This window comes from Physeter macrocephalus, chromosome 11, assembly GCF_002837175.3.
Source record: "Physeter macrocephalus isolate SW-GA chromosome 11, ASM283717v5, whole genome shotgun sequence".
In the NCBI taxonomy this organism is placed as follows: domain Eukaryota; kingdom Metazoa; phylum Chordata; class Mammalia; order Artiodactyla; family Physeteridae; genus Physeter; species Physeter macrocephalus.
In genome coordinates, this window is record NC_041224.1 from 34,957,496 (window position 1) to 34,971,800 (window position 14,305).

General features: G+C 42.3%; 1 protein-coding gene across 6 annotated transcripts in view; it reads left to right on the forward strand.

The window, feature by feature from the left end:
- Positions 1-14,305, forward strand: part of LARP4B (La ribonucleoprotein 4B) — an 87,271-nt gene that overhangs the window by 35,225 nt on the left and 37,741 nt on the right. For 5 of the 6 annotated variants that reach the window (XR_003682206.2, XM_055087860.1, XM_055087858.1 and 2 more), the window contains exons 4-5: positions 9,178-9,582; positions 14,132-14,270. Coding sequence is in view for 5 of the 6 variants with exons in the window: in XM_055087860.1 (XP_054943835.1) it covers positions 9,178-9,582; positions 14,132-14,270 (544 nt within the window). In the remaining variant the exon portion in view is untranslated. The remainder of the gene's footprint in view (positions 1-9,177; positions 9,583-14,131; positions 14,271-14,305) is intronic. The other variant, XM_055087861.1, reaches the window with a different exon arrangement.

The following is a 14,305-nucleotide window of genomic DNA, read 5'->3' on the forward strand; positions in this document are numbered from 1 at the left end:
AAGAAAACTGTTATGATTGATGTCAGAGAATATTTTGCTTATGTTCTCTTCTGGGAGTTTTATGTTGTCATGTTTTACATTTAAGTCTTTAAGCCGTTTTGAGTATTTTTGTGTGTATGGTGTGAGGGAGTGTTCTACCTTCATTAATTTAGGTGTGGCTGTTGAGCTTTCCCAACACCACTTGCTGAAGAGACCATTGTATATTCTTGCCTCCTTTGTTGAAAATTGTCCATAGGTGTGTGGGTTTATTTCTGGGCTCCCTATTCCATTACATTGATCTGTATGTCTGTTTTTGTGCCAGTAGTATGCTGTTTTGATTACTGTAGCTTTGTAGTATTGTGTGATGTCTGGAAGGGTTATGCCTACAGCTTTGTACTTTTTCCTCAGATTGCTTTGGCAATTCTGGGTTATTCATGGTTTCACATAGATTTTAGGATTATTTGTTCTAGTTCTGTGAAAAATGTCATGGGTAATTCGATAGGGATCACATTAAATCTGTAGATTGCTTTGGTTAGTATGGCCATTTTAACTATATTAATTCTTCCAGTCCAAGAGCATGGCATATCTTTCCATTTCCTTGAATCATTTTTGATTTCCTTTATCAGTGTTTTATAGTTCTCAGTGTATAAATCTTTCACCTCCTTGTTTAGGTTTATTCCTAGGTATTTTTCTTTTTCTTTTTTCTTTTTTTTTTTGTATGCAGTTTTAAACGGGATTGCTTTTTTACTTTCTGTTTCTGATATTTCATTGTTAGTGTAAAGAAATGCAACAGATTTCTGTATATTAATCTTGTATCCTGTTACCTTGCTAAATTCATTGATCACTTCTAATAGTTTTTGTGTGGAGTCTTTAGGGTTTTCTATATTGAGTTCATCATCTGCATATAATGACAACTTTACCTCTTTCCTTCTGATTTGGATACTTTTTATTTTTCTTGTCTAATTGCTATGGTGAGGACTTCCAATACTATGTTGAGTAGAAGTGGTGATAGTGGGCATCCTTGGCTTGTTTGAGAATTTAATGGGAAGGTTTTCAGCTTTTCTTTCTTTTTAAAAAAAAATTAATTATTTATTTTTGGCTGTGTTGGGTCTTCATTGCTACGCGGGCTTTCTCTAGTTGTGAGCTGGGGCTACTCTTCGTTGCGGTGAGCGGGCTTCTCATTGCCACTGCTTCTCTTGTTGTGGAGCATGGGCTCTAGGCATGTGGGCTCAGTAGTTGTGGCTCGTGGGCTCTGTAGATCGCAGGCTCAGTAGTTGTGGTGCACAGGCTTAGTTGCTCTGCAGCATGTGGGATCTTTCCAGACCAGGGCTCAAACCCGTGTCCCCTGCATTGGCAGGTGGATTCCTAACCACTGTGCCACAAGGGAAGTCCCACTTTCAGCTTTCTATTGTTTAGTGTTATGTTGGCTATGGGTTTGTCATAAGTGGCTTTTATTATGTTGAGATATGTTCCTTCTGTACCCACTTTGGGAAGAGTTTTTATCACGAGTGGATGTTGAATTTTATCATATGCTGTTCCTGCATCTATTGAGATGATCGTGTGGTTTTTGTCTTTTGTTGATGTGGTGTATCGCATTGATTGATTTGTATGTGTTGAACCATCCATGTGACTTTGGAATGAATTCAACTTGATCATGGTGTGTATTCCTTTTTATGTGCTGTTGGATTTGGTTTGCTAATATTTTGTTGAGGATTTTTGCATCTTTATTTATCAAAGATGTTGGCCTGTAATTTTCTTTTTTGGTATGGTCGTTGTTTGGTTTTATTATCAGGGTGATGGTGGCTTCATAAAATGACTTTGGGAGTGTTTCTTTCTTTTCAGTCTTTTGGAAGAGTTTGAGAAGTATAGGTATAAGTTCTTTGTACGTTTGGTAGAATTCCCCAGAGAAGCCATCCAGTCCTGGACTTTTGTTTGTAGGGAATTTTTTTTTTTTTTAATTACGGATTCTATTTCACATCTAGTGGTTGGTCTGTTCAAATTATATTTCTTCTTGATTCAGTTTTGGTGGGCTGTATGTTTCTAGAAACTTGTCCATTTCTTCTGAGTAGTCCATTTTGTTGGTGTATAACTGTTCATAATATTTTCTTATGGTATTTTGTTAAAATACCATAAAAATCTGTGGTGTTGGTGGTTGTTTCTGCTCTTTCATTTCTTATTTTGTTTATTTTGATCCCTTCTCTTTTCTTCTTGGTGAGCTTGGCCAGAGGTTTGTTGCTTTTGTTTATCCTTTCAAAAAACCAGCTCTTGGTTTTATTGATTTTTTTTTCTTACTCTCTATTTATTTCCTCTCTGATCTTTATTATTTCCTCCCTGCTGCCAGCATTAGGTTCTGTTTGTTCTTTTTCTAATTCTTCAGGTGGTATTTTAGGTTGTTTATTTGAGATTTTTCTTGTTTTTTTTTTGAGGAAGTCCTGTATCGCTATGAACTTCCCTCTTAGAACTGCTTTTTCTACATCCTACAGATTTTGTATGGTTGTGTTTTCATTGTCATTTGTCTCGAGGTTTTTTTTAAATTTTCTCTTTGATTTCATTGTTGACCCATTGGTTTCTTAGTAGCATGTTGTTTAGTCTCCCTGTAATTGTTTTTTTTTTCTTGTTTCTCTTTCTGTGGTTAATTTCCAATTTCATGCCATTGTGATCAGCAAAGATGCTTGAAGTAATTTCTATACTGTTAAATTTGTTGAGATTTGTTTTGTACCCTAGAGAATGTTCTATGCACACTTAAAAAGAATGTGTATTCTGGGGTTTTTTTGGATGCTGTGTCCTGGAAATATCAACTAAATCTAACTATTCTGATGTGACATTCAGAATCTTCATTGCCTTATTTATTTTCTGTCTGGAAGATCTATCCATTGATGTCAGTGGAGTGTTAAAGTCTACTATTATTATATTCCCATTGAATTTTCCCCTTATGTCTGTTATATTTGTTTTATGTATTTAGGTGCTCCTATATTGGTTGCATATATATTAACAAGTATGATATGCACTCCTTCTGTTGATGGTTTTATCATTATATAGGGTCCATCTTTGTCTTTCTTTATGGCTTTTGTTTTAAAGTCTATTTTGTCTGATAGAGTATTGCTACCCCCACTTTCTTGTCATTTCCATTTGCATGAAATATCTTCTTCTGTCTCCTCACTTCCAATTCATATGTAACTTTTGCCTAAAGTGATCTCCCTTAGGCAGCATATTTTAGGTCCTTATTTTATTATTCAATCTGCCTCTCTGTCTTTTGATTGGAACATTTAGTCCATTGACATTTAAAGTAATTATTGATTAGTATGTATTGCCATTTAAAATCTTGTTTTCCAGTTAATTTTGTATTTCTTCTTTTTTCTTTTGTGGTTTGTTGGTTTTCTTTTGTATTATGCGCGAGTTCCTTTCTTTTTGGTTTTTGTGAATCTGTTGTATGTTTCTGATTTGTGGTTACCCTGGTTTTCAAGTATGTTAACCCATAACTATATCTACTTGCTTTAAACTGGTAGTCATATAAGCTCAAACACATTCTAAAAGATCTGCATTTTCTTACTCCCCTTCCCCACATTTTCTCATAAGCTTTTATGTGAGAACTTTTTCCAGGTTGTCATTGATTTAAATTGTCTTTTTAATAACATAGAACTGATAAATTCTTATTGCATGTAATAAGAATTCTTATACAAATATAAAACTTGATTGCTCAAACCTGTAAAATGCAAATTAATGACATTCATTTAGTCTGGCAGGTGATGTTTTGCTGAAACTAAAAGCTCCTTCACCCAAGTACTTGTGGTACTAGTTACCCAGAATTTCTTTGAGTTTACCACAACCTAAACTGCAGAATTTCGAGTGAATACCTTCTTACTGCTTTAGTTGATTCGTGTCTGTGATGCACCTTGGTGTCACCTGGCCTTCACTGGGCTTGAATGAATTTATGACGTTTTAGATCCAGTTCTTTTCTCAGTAAATTAGGTTAATTTAAGTGTTGTCACATAGCACCACTGCACTCTTAAACCTACATGCAAACATGGACATATCTTTAAAATTTTGTGTTTGCATCCTTTAATTCTTTTAGAGAGTCTGTAGATTCCCCCACTTTGAGTTGATGGTACAGACACTGACTTGCTATTAGGATGCTTTCCCAGAGGCATGAAGAGTGGGCAGCGTGTGGGGATAGGAGAGAGTCGTTTTGCAAAATTGAGAGGGGTGGCCTTATAAAGGATGGTGAGATTTGGAAATTGGGAGGAGGAGACCTGATAAACTGTTTGAGCAAAGATAGGACATGCCAGGGTTATTCAGTTGGGGTTTTTAATTTATTTATTTATATTTTATTTTATTTTTTGGCTCTGCTGCGAGGCTTGCCAAACTAACATATCTTAGTTCCCCAACCAGGGATTGAACCCAGGCCCTCAGCAGTGAAAGCACCCGAGTCCTAACCACTGGACCACCAGGGAGTTCCCAGTTGGGTTTTTTTTTAGATGAAATAGAGGAGCTGAGGGGGATGGCATCTTAGAATGAGAGGCAATTATAGAGGTGGGCTGGGGTCAGATTATGAGGAGTTTGAAGTGATGTTGGGGTTTGATTCTAAGTATTTTACTTAATAGCATCACGACGACTCTTTAAAGTAGGTATTGGTGTTGGCCTCATTTTACAAGTGAGAAGACTGAGCAAAAGAGACTAAATAATTTGCCAAAGCTTACACACACGGTAAAAGCTAACTGACGCACACCTAGGCAGATAAGCTTACGAATTTGCCCCTGTAACTCCTGCTCCATTTAACTCCATGTCACACATATGAAGGGTTTGTGTCATCCTGCGTGAAGAATCCTTTTTTTGTAGGGATATTTAACTCTATAGTGATAGAGACAGACCTCCTTATCGGTAGAATGGGGTTAATACATCTACCCCAGGTTGTTGGGAGTGTGAATTCAAATAAATGTGTGACAAAATGAAAATATTTGTGTACTTAGATTCTTGTAGCACATAAGTGCTACCATCATCATCATCATCATCACCATCATCTGCTGTGGTTTCAGTGCTTGAGTTTAGGTACATTTAGAAGTGTCCCTGTTATCTTCATGTTTAAGTAGAACTCGTAAACTTTTTTCGTCAAAGAGGTTAGCATTGGGACTTCCCTGGTGGCGCAGTGGTTGGGAATCCACCTGCCAATGCAGGGGACACGGGTTCGAGCCCTGGTTCGGGAGGATCCCACGTGCCGCGGAGCAACTAAGCCCGTGCGCCACAACTGCTGAGCCTAAGAGCCCGTGAGCCACAGCTGCTGAGGCCCCTGCACCTAGAGCCTGTGCTCCGCAATAAAAAACGCCACCGCAGTGAGAGGCCTGCACACCGCAATGAAGAGTGGCTCCCTCTCGCCGCAACTAGAGAAAGCCCACACACAGCAATGAAGACCCAACATAGCCAAAAATAAATAAATAAAATTTATTTTTAAAAAAAGATATCAGCATTTTATAAAATGTTAGTAGTACCCAGCCATAACTTGTAGATTAAAGTAGAAAAATCTCCTTGCAGAGGAGTTAACAGAATTATTTTGTTTTCAGAATAGCGTATCTGAATCATAATAAGAAAAAGAATCTCTTATACTGAGAACAAAGCTTACAGATGTTGAAGAAGGTTCGGACCCATTGTATGTGTCAGCGGTCCTGGACCACAGGATGCGGGGTGGTGGTGCTCCTACTGCTCAAAGAAGGGCTTCGTTTGGGAGCTTTCGAGGGGATTCCTGTATTGGATTGGCAGGTGTAGATTTTCTTTCTTTCTCTTTTTCTCTTGCTCTTTCTGTTTTCTTAACTAGAACTTTGAGGCATCTGCAAAAGTAGAGTGATAAAATGAACCTCAGTGTGCCCATTCTGACTTGAACAGTTCCCACCCTCACATTTTGCTTTTATTTTTTTTCCTCCCCTCTGCACACACAGTTTTAAAAAGTGTTATGTCTGTATGTATTTACTTCTTTATTTTCAGGCCAGGTGTGATTTAACAGTGTGCCATTTGCCGTAAACATATCAACATGCATCTCTAACAGACACCATTCCAGTTTCATGCCTAGCACGATCATTCCCAAACACTCACAGACTTTATTTCTCAAAGGCAGAAAATTAGATTCAACTATAAGTACCTAAGAATTTTAAAAAACAAATGTTTACACTTGTTTCTCTTTGGGGAATATACATGTTAACTCCTTTGGTTGCCACCATTCCATGAAATATAATTCAGAGAATGCTGAAACACTGTAGAAAAAGCAAAAGTCTGAAATTGCTTCTTCTGTCTGGGATAATAATTTTAGTTATTTTTTTATTGAGTTTATGAGAATAAGAAAAATAATATGAGAATCTTTTTGTTGTGTTCTCAGTCTTTGGATTCCGTGTGCTGTTTGGGTTTTAATGTGTGGAATAGAATGGCTGTTGGACAGAGTCTGTTGTGATTAGGATTTTGGACTTGAGTGGCAGGGACATGTGACTGCTGTGCGAGGGGTTATTTTTGGGATCTGGGTGTCGGCTTCTCATCAGAAACTATAGAAAGTTAGTGGGAGATGCACTTGCGGAGGCTCAGAAAGCGACAAGCATTTTTATGTGAGCTTTTGAACTTTCGAACATGGGTTGTTGCTTCAGCAAAGAATTAAGTAGTGACAATGACAGTGAAAAAACTGGCCTGTTAGAAAAATCTGTGGAGGAGAAGGAACCGGAGAACAAGATAAGTAAAACTTTATCTTCATTATTCTGTACCTTTGGAGGTGAGGAACTTCACGGCGTGGGACGCAGGGCTGGCGTGTGGGCCGGGGTTTTTGTGACGCCAGTGCACAGACAGGGTACAACGCCAGGGCGGCCACTTAACTCGGTCTCCTCTCCCACGTCTGGGTTCTTAACTGGGTCTGAAAGCGTGGTTGAGGCTGACGAGAACCCCGACGTCGCTGCTGTTGGGTGGGGTGGTGGAGGTGCCTGCGCCCCTCTGAGCGGGGGCCTCCCTGAGGGCAAGGGACGCCGCTCACGTGCCCCAGCGCCCTCCGACCCGGGCCTTGGCAGTCACCCTCCCTGCTGTCACCCAGCCACCTGGGAAAGCTCTGCAGTAGAGAATGAGGTAGTGGTAACTGTTCAGATTGGCAGCAGTGCTAACTCTGCAGGTCTGAATCGTGGGGAGAGGGATGGTGGAGATCCTATTTGTGGTGATCACAAACGATGTAGGAATTCACGAGAGAGGGCGTTTTACAGTATTTGTGTTATTGACCCTGACAGCCCGGACATTGGAGATGAGCTGTGTGCTCATGTGCATGGAACAGCTGCGCCTCCAGAGAGTCGTCCAGCTGTCACCTCCAGGGGGGTCTGCGGAGGGGCCTGGCCACCAGACAGTGCTGCCCAAGGTCCAGGGGAGTCAGAGGCACCGCGGGCAGAGCCATCACCGCAGGGCAGGCCACTCCCAGGGGAAAGGAAGGAAGCGTTTAACAAGAAAACTGAAACTAGTTCTGAACTTTTGAGTGATGGTGACCCACCCTGTAAAGTAAACATTGGTGACCTGAAGGCAAAGACTTCCACCAGGTTTCCTGAAGATTACACAGAAAGAAGTGTATTACATAATGTTGACACACTCCCCACATTAAATATCAGCACAGACATTGACTCGCTACTGTGTGTGTGCACTGTCCCAGAAGGGAGAGAGCACTGCAGTTCAGGACCGGGAGGTCAGGTGGCTGATTCACATGTTAATTTAATTAATGGCACTTCAAACGTTGAAAGAAACGGGGATTCTGGTGCTATAACAGCTGCTGTAGATCAGAGTTTAAACTCTGAAAAGGAAGGAGAAAATAACTCTATAAAACCACTAAAAGACAATGGTTGTTCCAGTTTAGATGTTAGCAGATCAGACAGTCTCCTTTACGTAAGTCTAGATAGAATCAATTTAAGTTCAGAAAGATGTATCAGTTCACTGAGCTTTGGAAACGAGTGTCTTCCTATTCATGCAAATATCCAAGAATCAGCCTCTAACAGATGTGATGATGCGGGCACTGAGCTCCTCCTGGGGCCAGTGATGCTTGAGGAGCAGCACCAGGGTGACTGCAGCTTGGAAGTGGGAAGCAGCCAGCTTGCAAACAAAGCAGAATTGCCTTTGCAGTCTCAAAATAGTTCATCTTATCAACATGAGGATGAAATGAGCATTTTTGAAGATGAGGGTTGTGGTTCGAGGGCTTTTGAATGGAGAGCTGCCTGTCAGGTACATCTGAGTGCAGACATTAGGGCCAGCAAGGCCCAGATCGGTGATGTAACGTGTGCAGTGCAGGCAGCAGACGTGGAGGGAGTGTTCCGAAACTCACAGGAAGTGCCCCGAAACGGCGAGTTTCTCTATGGCTCCAGGTGGCTCAAGAGTGACTTCATTTCCTCTGCGTGTATTTTCACCTGCGCTGAAGAGGAAAGCGAAACAGAGGATGAAACGTGTGTGAAGAGCTCAGGGAGTCATCCTCACAGACTAGAAAGTGCTGAACAAGAATCAATGAGAGCCAATCACAGAGAAACCAGTAAAATTGACATAGGAAGTGTCCAGTCAGACCCTAAAACAGCCTTTGACTGGGAAACAAATGCACAAAAATGCAAGGCGGTGCGCAGTCAGGATGTGCTGGCTTGTGTTAGTTCTACTGTAGCAAAAAACCCTGACTTTGAAACAAATCAAGTAGAAAAAAATGATGAAACTTGTAGAGTGAATGACGACAGATATGAAGATCTTAGCCTTGTGCCAGCTTTAAACCAGAGTTCGAGTCCAGGTGCGCGGGAGTCAGAAGTAGTGCAGATGAACTCTGTGGACAATGGTGGGAGCCCGCGACTGAAGCAGGTTTTCTCCGAATCAGCTGAAGATGTTTCTGATGCCTCCGGTGGACGTGCATTGGGGGTGGGAAAACCAGAGCTTCTCGGTGCAGAAGAGGAGGAGACGCTTTGTCTGAAGGAAGGCAGCAGTGGTCCCGGCATCATCAGCTGTTTGGGTCTGCACGGGACAAGTAGACATGCACGCCGTTTCAGACAAAGGGGTGCCAGGCCCACTGTGCAGGGACCTGGGTTACATGGGGAAGTGGGTTTGGTGGGAAGTTCAAAGGTGATCTTTGGAAGAATGGAGTTAGGGGGCGCTCGTGCAGGGTGCTCCTGCTTGGCTGATGTTGACCGTGCCGAAGTGGACGGATACTCAGCTGCTCCTCTCGATGGTCCGCAGGTGATTCCCGTCATCCCAGGTGACAGCAAGGAAATAGCAGTACCACGTTGCAAGGACACTGTTCTACCACTCATATCTGAAAAGCCCTCAAAGGAGGATTTGCAGAGCTTCCCAGAGGAACTGTACTCCCAGTTTTTTAATGAACTTTCCTGTTACCCGATGGCAGAGTTGGCAAGACAGATGTTTTCTGAAGGGCTGGCAGACGGCTGTGGATATCAAGTGGGCTGCCCGTGGACTAATACAGCTACGAAAGACACGTTAGAAGAGCAGATATTTAGTGAGGACCTGCACAGTAAGCCACAGGACCTAGAGATCTCTTTGTTTTGGATGGAAAAGCCCCCTTATCAGCTACCAGTGGCAGAAGATGGTGTTATTTGGGGATGGCAAGAGAGAGGTGGACAGTTAGTAAGTATGCTGTACCAGTTCTTATTATTGTGCAGTGATGTGCTAATCTTTCATTTTGATTGCTTTTAACTCAGATTAACAAAGATTTATTCTAAACAATTGGCAGTCGTTTGACTGTTATTGTAAAGCTATAAGTTAGTATAACATCAATTTAACCATTTCCAAACTGAAGAACGTGAATTTGGTTCACTGGTTAGCATCTTTAAGCCAGAATCTACGTGTCAACTCTCGTTAGCACTAACCCCTGCATGCTGGTCATCAGATTCATGTGCCCCAGAGGCTGCTCCCCTCAGTCTTCATCCATCCTGTCCTCACCACTGGCCCCTTGTTGGAGCGGAACAGACTTTTGGCCCATTGGGTGTTTAAAGTCACTTCTAAGAAGTTTACACTTGCAGAATATAGAGGCATTAAAATCTGTGCTTTCCACTGTTTTTGTATGGTAACCATCTAAGGGAGGTAGAACTTGATGCTTTTAACTGGCTCCAAAATCTTGGTTCTGTCTTCTTTTAGTCAGAAGCACCTGCAGAGCTTTTTGGACCTCAGTGCTCAGGTCCCACTGGTTTGGAAGAACCTTCGCAAATGATCCTGCAATGGGCAGTTAGTTTGAGCATCTTCCTAGAATTTCTGTAATAAATGAAACATCCGACAAACAGGAAGTTAGTCTTGCTCTTAAAGCTGTCCTTTGGACCTGCATACTTGTAATAGCAAAATCTCATTCATTCAATCAGTAGTTTATTTTTAGTGATTTTTGTTGCATTAGGCAAGAAAAATGGTAATAGTAAGGAGATAGATGTGGCTCCAGTGTTATGCCTATTATATGGAAATAAACAGGTAGAAATTAAATCCTATAATTTATCCATTAACCTCCTTTCTTTCCATGCCCACATTTGGGAGTTTTACCAGAAACAGTTACATTCAAGTTAATCAGTTTTGTTCCTTAAGTAGTTATGGAGGCAGAATACTACCTAATCATTTCCATCAGTGGATGTGGTTGACAGCTGGCTGTGAGAGTCCCCGCCTGTACCTCAAGTAGAGTGCACATGGGTCCTGCTCTTAAACACGTGGGTGAGGTACGTGTGCACTGTTCTGAATTAGCTTTTCAATTGTGAGATGTGCCCAACAGTATTCTAATTTGACAGACTACATTTAATGAGAGTGCTCTTTGTTCAGAACTCCAGTTCTCAAAAGTGCTTGTACAGACATCTTTTTTTTTTTTTTTTTTTTTTTTTTTGCGGTATGCGGGCCTCTCACTGTCTCACTGTTGTGGCCTCTCCCGTTGTGGAGCACAGGCTCCGGACGTGCAGGCTCAGCGGCCATGGCTCACGGGCCTAGCCCTAGCGGCATGTGGGATCTTCCCGGACCAGGGCACAAACCGGTGTCCCCTGCATCGGCAGGTGGACTCTCAACCACTGCGCCACCAGGGAAGCCCCAGACATCTTTTTAAACTAGTCTTAAGTAGCCACTGTTATTCCATTTTACAAATAAAAAGCCAGAGTTACAGATGTCATGACTGTAAAGCCTTACTAAACTTAGTGGCAAATCCAGGCATAGTCCATGCTAACTTAAAATAGAAAAGGAGTGCTTCTTTTCCTCCATTATCTCACCTATTTTATGTTCTCCATGTGCCTTTCCCTTCCTCTGGTGTTAGTTACTCTAGTTCCTATTCAGTAACTCGTCAGTGGGACCATTCTGTTTCCTGGCCAGAAAATGTAATTTTATGAGTTGGTAGGTTATTTATTTTTGTTAATGGAGCATAGCATTTAGAGGGTTAGAAAGTTTCTTTGGAGTGTCAAGAATTTGGGGATACTGTACTCTTCAAAGAGTAACATTGGTCATTTGTATAGAATGGCTTCAGCATGTGGCCATTAAGGTCAGCTCACCGCTGGTTCTAATAACCATTGCTTAGCCGTGATTTTTCAATGGAAAAATAAGGCTGAAGAAGCCATGCAGATGAAACTTGAGTTGTTGATAATCAGTTAGAGGTCCCTATGACTGCAAGAGAGTAGCTACATTTTTAAAGAAATATTTTTAGTACAAGTTGTTTCTCATGTGAATTACATGAAGTTAATGAACTCTTGATAAATGTTTTGTTTTTCCTGATATTAGAACACAGTTTTCTAATTACCATAATTTTTGTTGGCAACTTACTTAACCTTTCTCTGCCTGGTTTTCTTCCTTGTGAAATGGGGTGTAATGACCACTGCCTCCTAGGGTGTTAGGATTAAACGCAGGTACGTACATGGTGTGCTCCTGTCACCCAGCAGGCCCTCGTGCTAGCTGTCATGTTGTTCCCCCTTAATCATGTCTCCGTTCTTGCATCCCATGTCACACCTCAGAGTACCTCTTGAATACTGGTTAACTGCTCAAAACTGGTAAGTCCCTAATACTTGATTTACTGCTTTAGAAGTAGTAAATTGTGTACAGGTAGGGTTCCATTCAGCTGTGGCATAAAACCTTGCACAAGTTGTCAAATAGTGGAAAGTAGAATTTTCTGTTATTACGTTATTAAACATTCATTCCTTCTGCATGTTTCTCAGGCAGCTCCATGCTGAGCTCAGGACTGCCAGGTGTCAGCTGTGAAGTGTGCCCAGGGTGGACATCCGGGAACCCTCGGGCCGCAGAGAGGACAGGACATGTCCTTGCGGTGCGAGCAGAGGGGGAGGAGCACGCGGCCCTGGGATGCTGCTTGCAGGCAGGGCGCTCCCAGGACCATGTGTGTGTGTGTCTCTGTGTGTGTGTGTGTGTCTCTGTGTGTGTGTGTCTGTGTCTGTGTGTGTTAGTGAGCTAAAAAATGTGTGTCGGTGATGCAGTGTAGCCAACTGCAGATGGTGCTAAAAATGGAAAAGACCAGTGTGGGTTGGTGTTAGGAATTTAGAGAATGTATAGCATGTCCACGAGGTCAGGGGAGTATGTTCCGTGGGTGGGAAACTTGATGTGTGTTATGTGGTAGAATGAGACTGGGTCTAACCAGAAAAGGTGATTTACGCGAGTATAGAATAGGAAAGAAAATAAAGATGTGAGTTAAAAAAAAGAGAGAACAGATTGAAAAGGTGTAACTGCTGAGAAGGGCAGTGGTGTCTGTGAGGTGCGGAACGTCTTCTGCATTGCTGTGCTCAAGGCAGCAGTCGTTTCTGCCTGTTCCCCATGATACTCTGATCGCCTCGTGCTGTACCGGGCACTTAGTGAGAATTTCAGAAGTATTTGTTGGAGAGATGGGTGGATGTGCAGAAGCAGAGACCAGAAATGAGCTGGAAGTTTAGATGTCATTTAAGAAGGGAGCTTGAAGAGTAAGTGCTTCTTGAGAATGATATTCTTGAAGGAGAAGGGGGACCCTATTCTTTGCCCTATCCAGTACTTTACTTAAAAGGACTCCAGATAGGCCCTCACTTAGGTGCCTGGTTTTGTGGGCATGAAGTTTATTACCCACGCCTCCTAGGTATGAACAGAGTATATTCTGTAGTTTTAATCCACATCAGTCTCTACACTCAATTTCAGAAATCATTTCGTTTTTCACTACAAACTTTAATCACCCCAGCTAGAGTGAATTTATTCTTTTTTAGGATTGTTAACCCACATGTTGTTTCCTTCTTGGCTCATCATGGTGCCCATGACCTTGGAGACGGCATATCTGGGGTCATGCAGTGAGGCTGCTCCCAGTTTGGAGCTCCTGCCTGGCACTACCTGGGGGCTTCTGGGACCTGGAACCTTGTCTCCCTCCCTTTGGAAGCTCTGGCCCCTGCACAGTGGTGTTAAGGCTTATGGTGCCTGGGAAAAGGCAGATCGTTTGGCTAGGTTCTGCTCAAGAATCATGGCAGTAGAAGTGGAGTTAGTTTTTCGGGGGGCACCTGTCCCCGGGACATCAACTTTCTTTTAGATTTTGGGAGCCACTCAGGGTTTGTAAGCAGGAGAGGAAAAATCCAGGGGTGGTTGTGGGTTTAGTAGGGTGTGCCAGGGAAGACATCAGCAATCCCCAAGGGGTGTGAAGGCGTGAGCCAGCCATGCGGATGTCTGGGAGTGTTCTGGTCAAATGGAGCCGGGCAAGCAGAAGGGCCCGGTGTGTCCAGAACAGCGAGAGGGCCGAGTAACTGGAAATGAGCACAAAGAGTGGCCGCACCAGGCACCTCTCCGACAGACTTTCATTTTCTGCAGCCTTTACTTCTGTGAGTGTTCGAGCTTTATTTTAACATTTTATCCATTGATATTCACATTTTTAAATCTGTAAATTGTGTTGGGAATCTGGAACAGAGATGATAATTGGATCATCAGTTACACAGTTGATCAGATGTCTCCATGAAGGCAGGGGCTCTTTCATTCCTTTCTAGAGAGCCTTCTACTTAGTAAGAACTTAAAATCTACTGGTGAGTTGAATTCTGAGTACATCAGCTTTTATTACTTCTGCACTTGATTTCATCCTAAATGTACGTGTAAATAGGTTCAGCCTTTTTCACATAAATTCTCTAAGGTGGATGTGTTTTAACTCTGAATTAGTAAGTAAAATTGCATTTGATTGAAATTTGGATACAAATGAATATATCACATTTTTTCTTAGGTACCAACGGCCAAGGTTTCAGAGCTAAACCCTAATGCAAAAGTATGGGGGACTCCTGTGTTACACTTGGAAGCCAGTAGTGCAGCGGATGGCAGTGTGAGCGCAGCCTGGGAGGCGACGCCCGGCCGCGGCCAGGAGGGTGAGTGGGTGGGGGCAAGGGGCATCTTTCCTCTT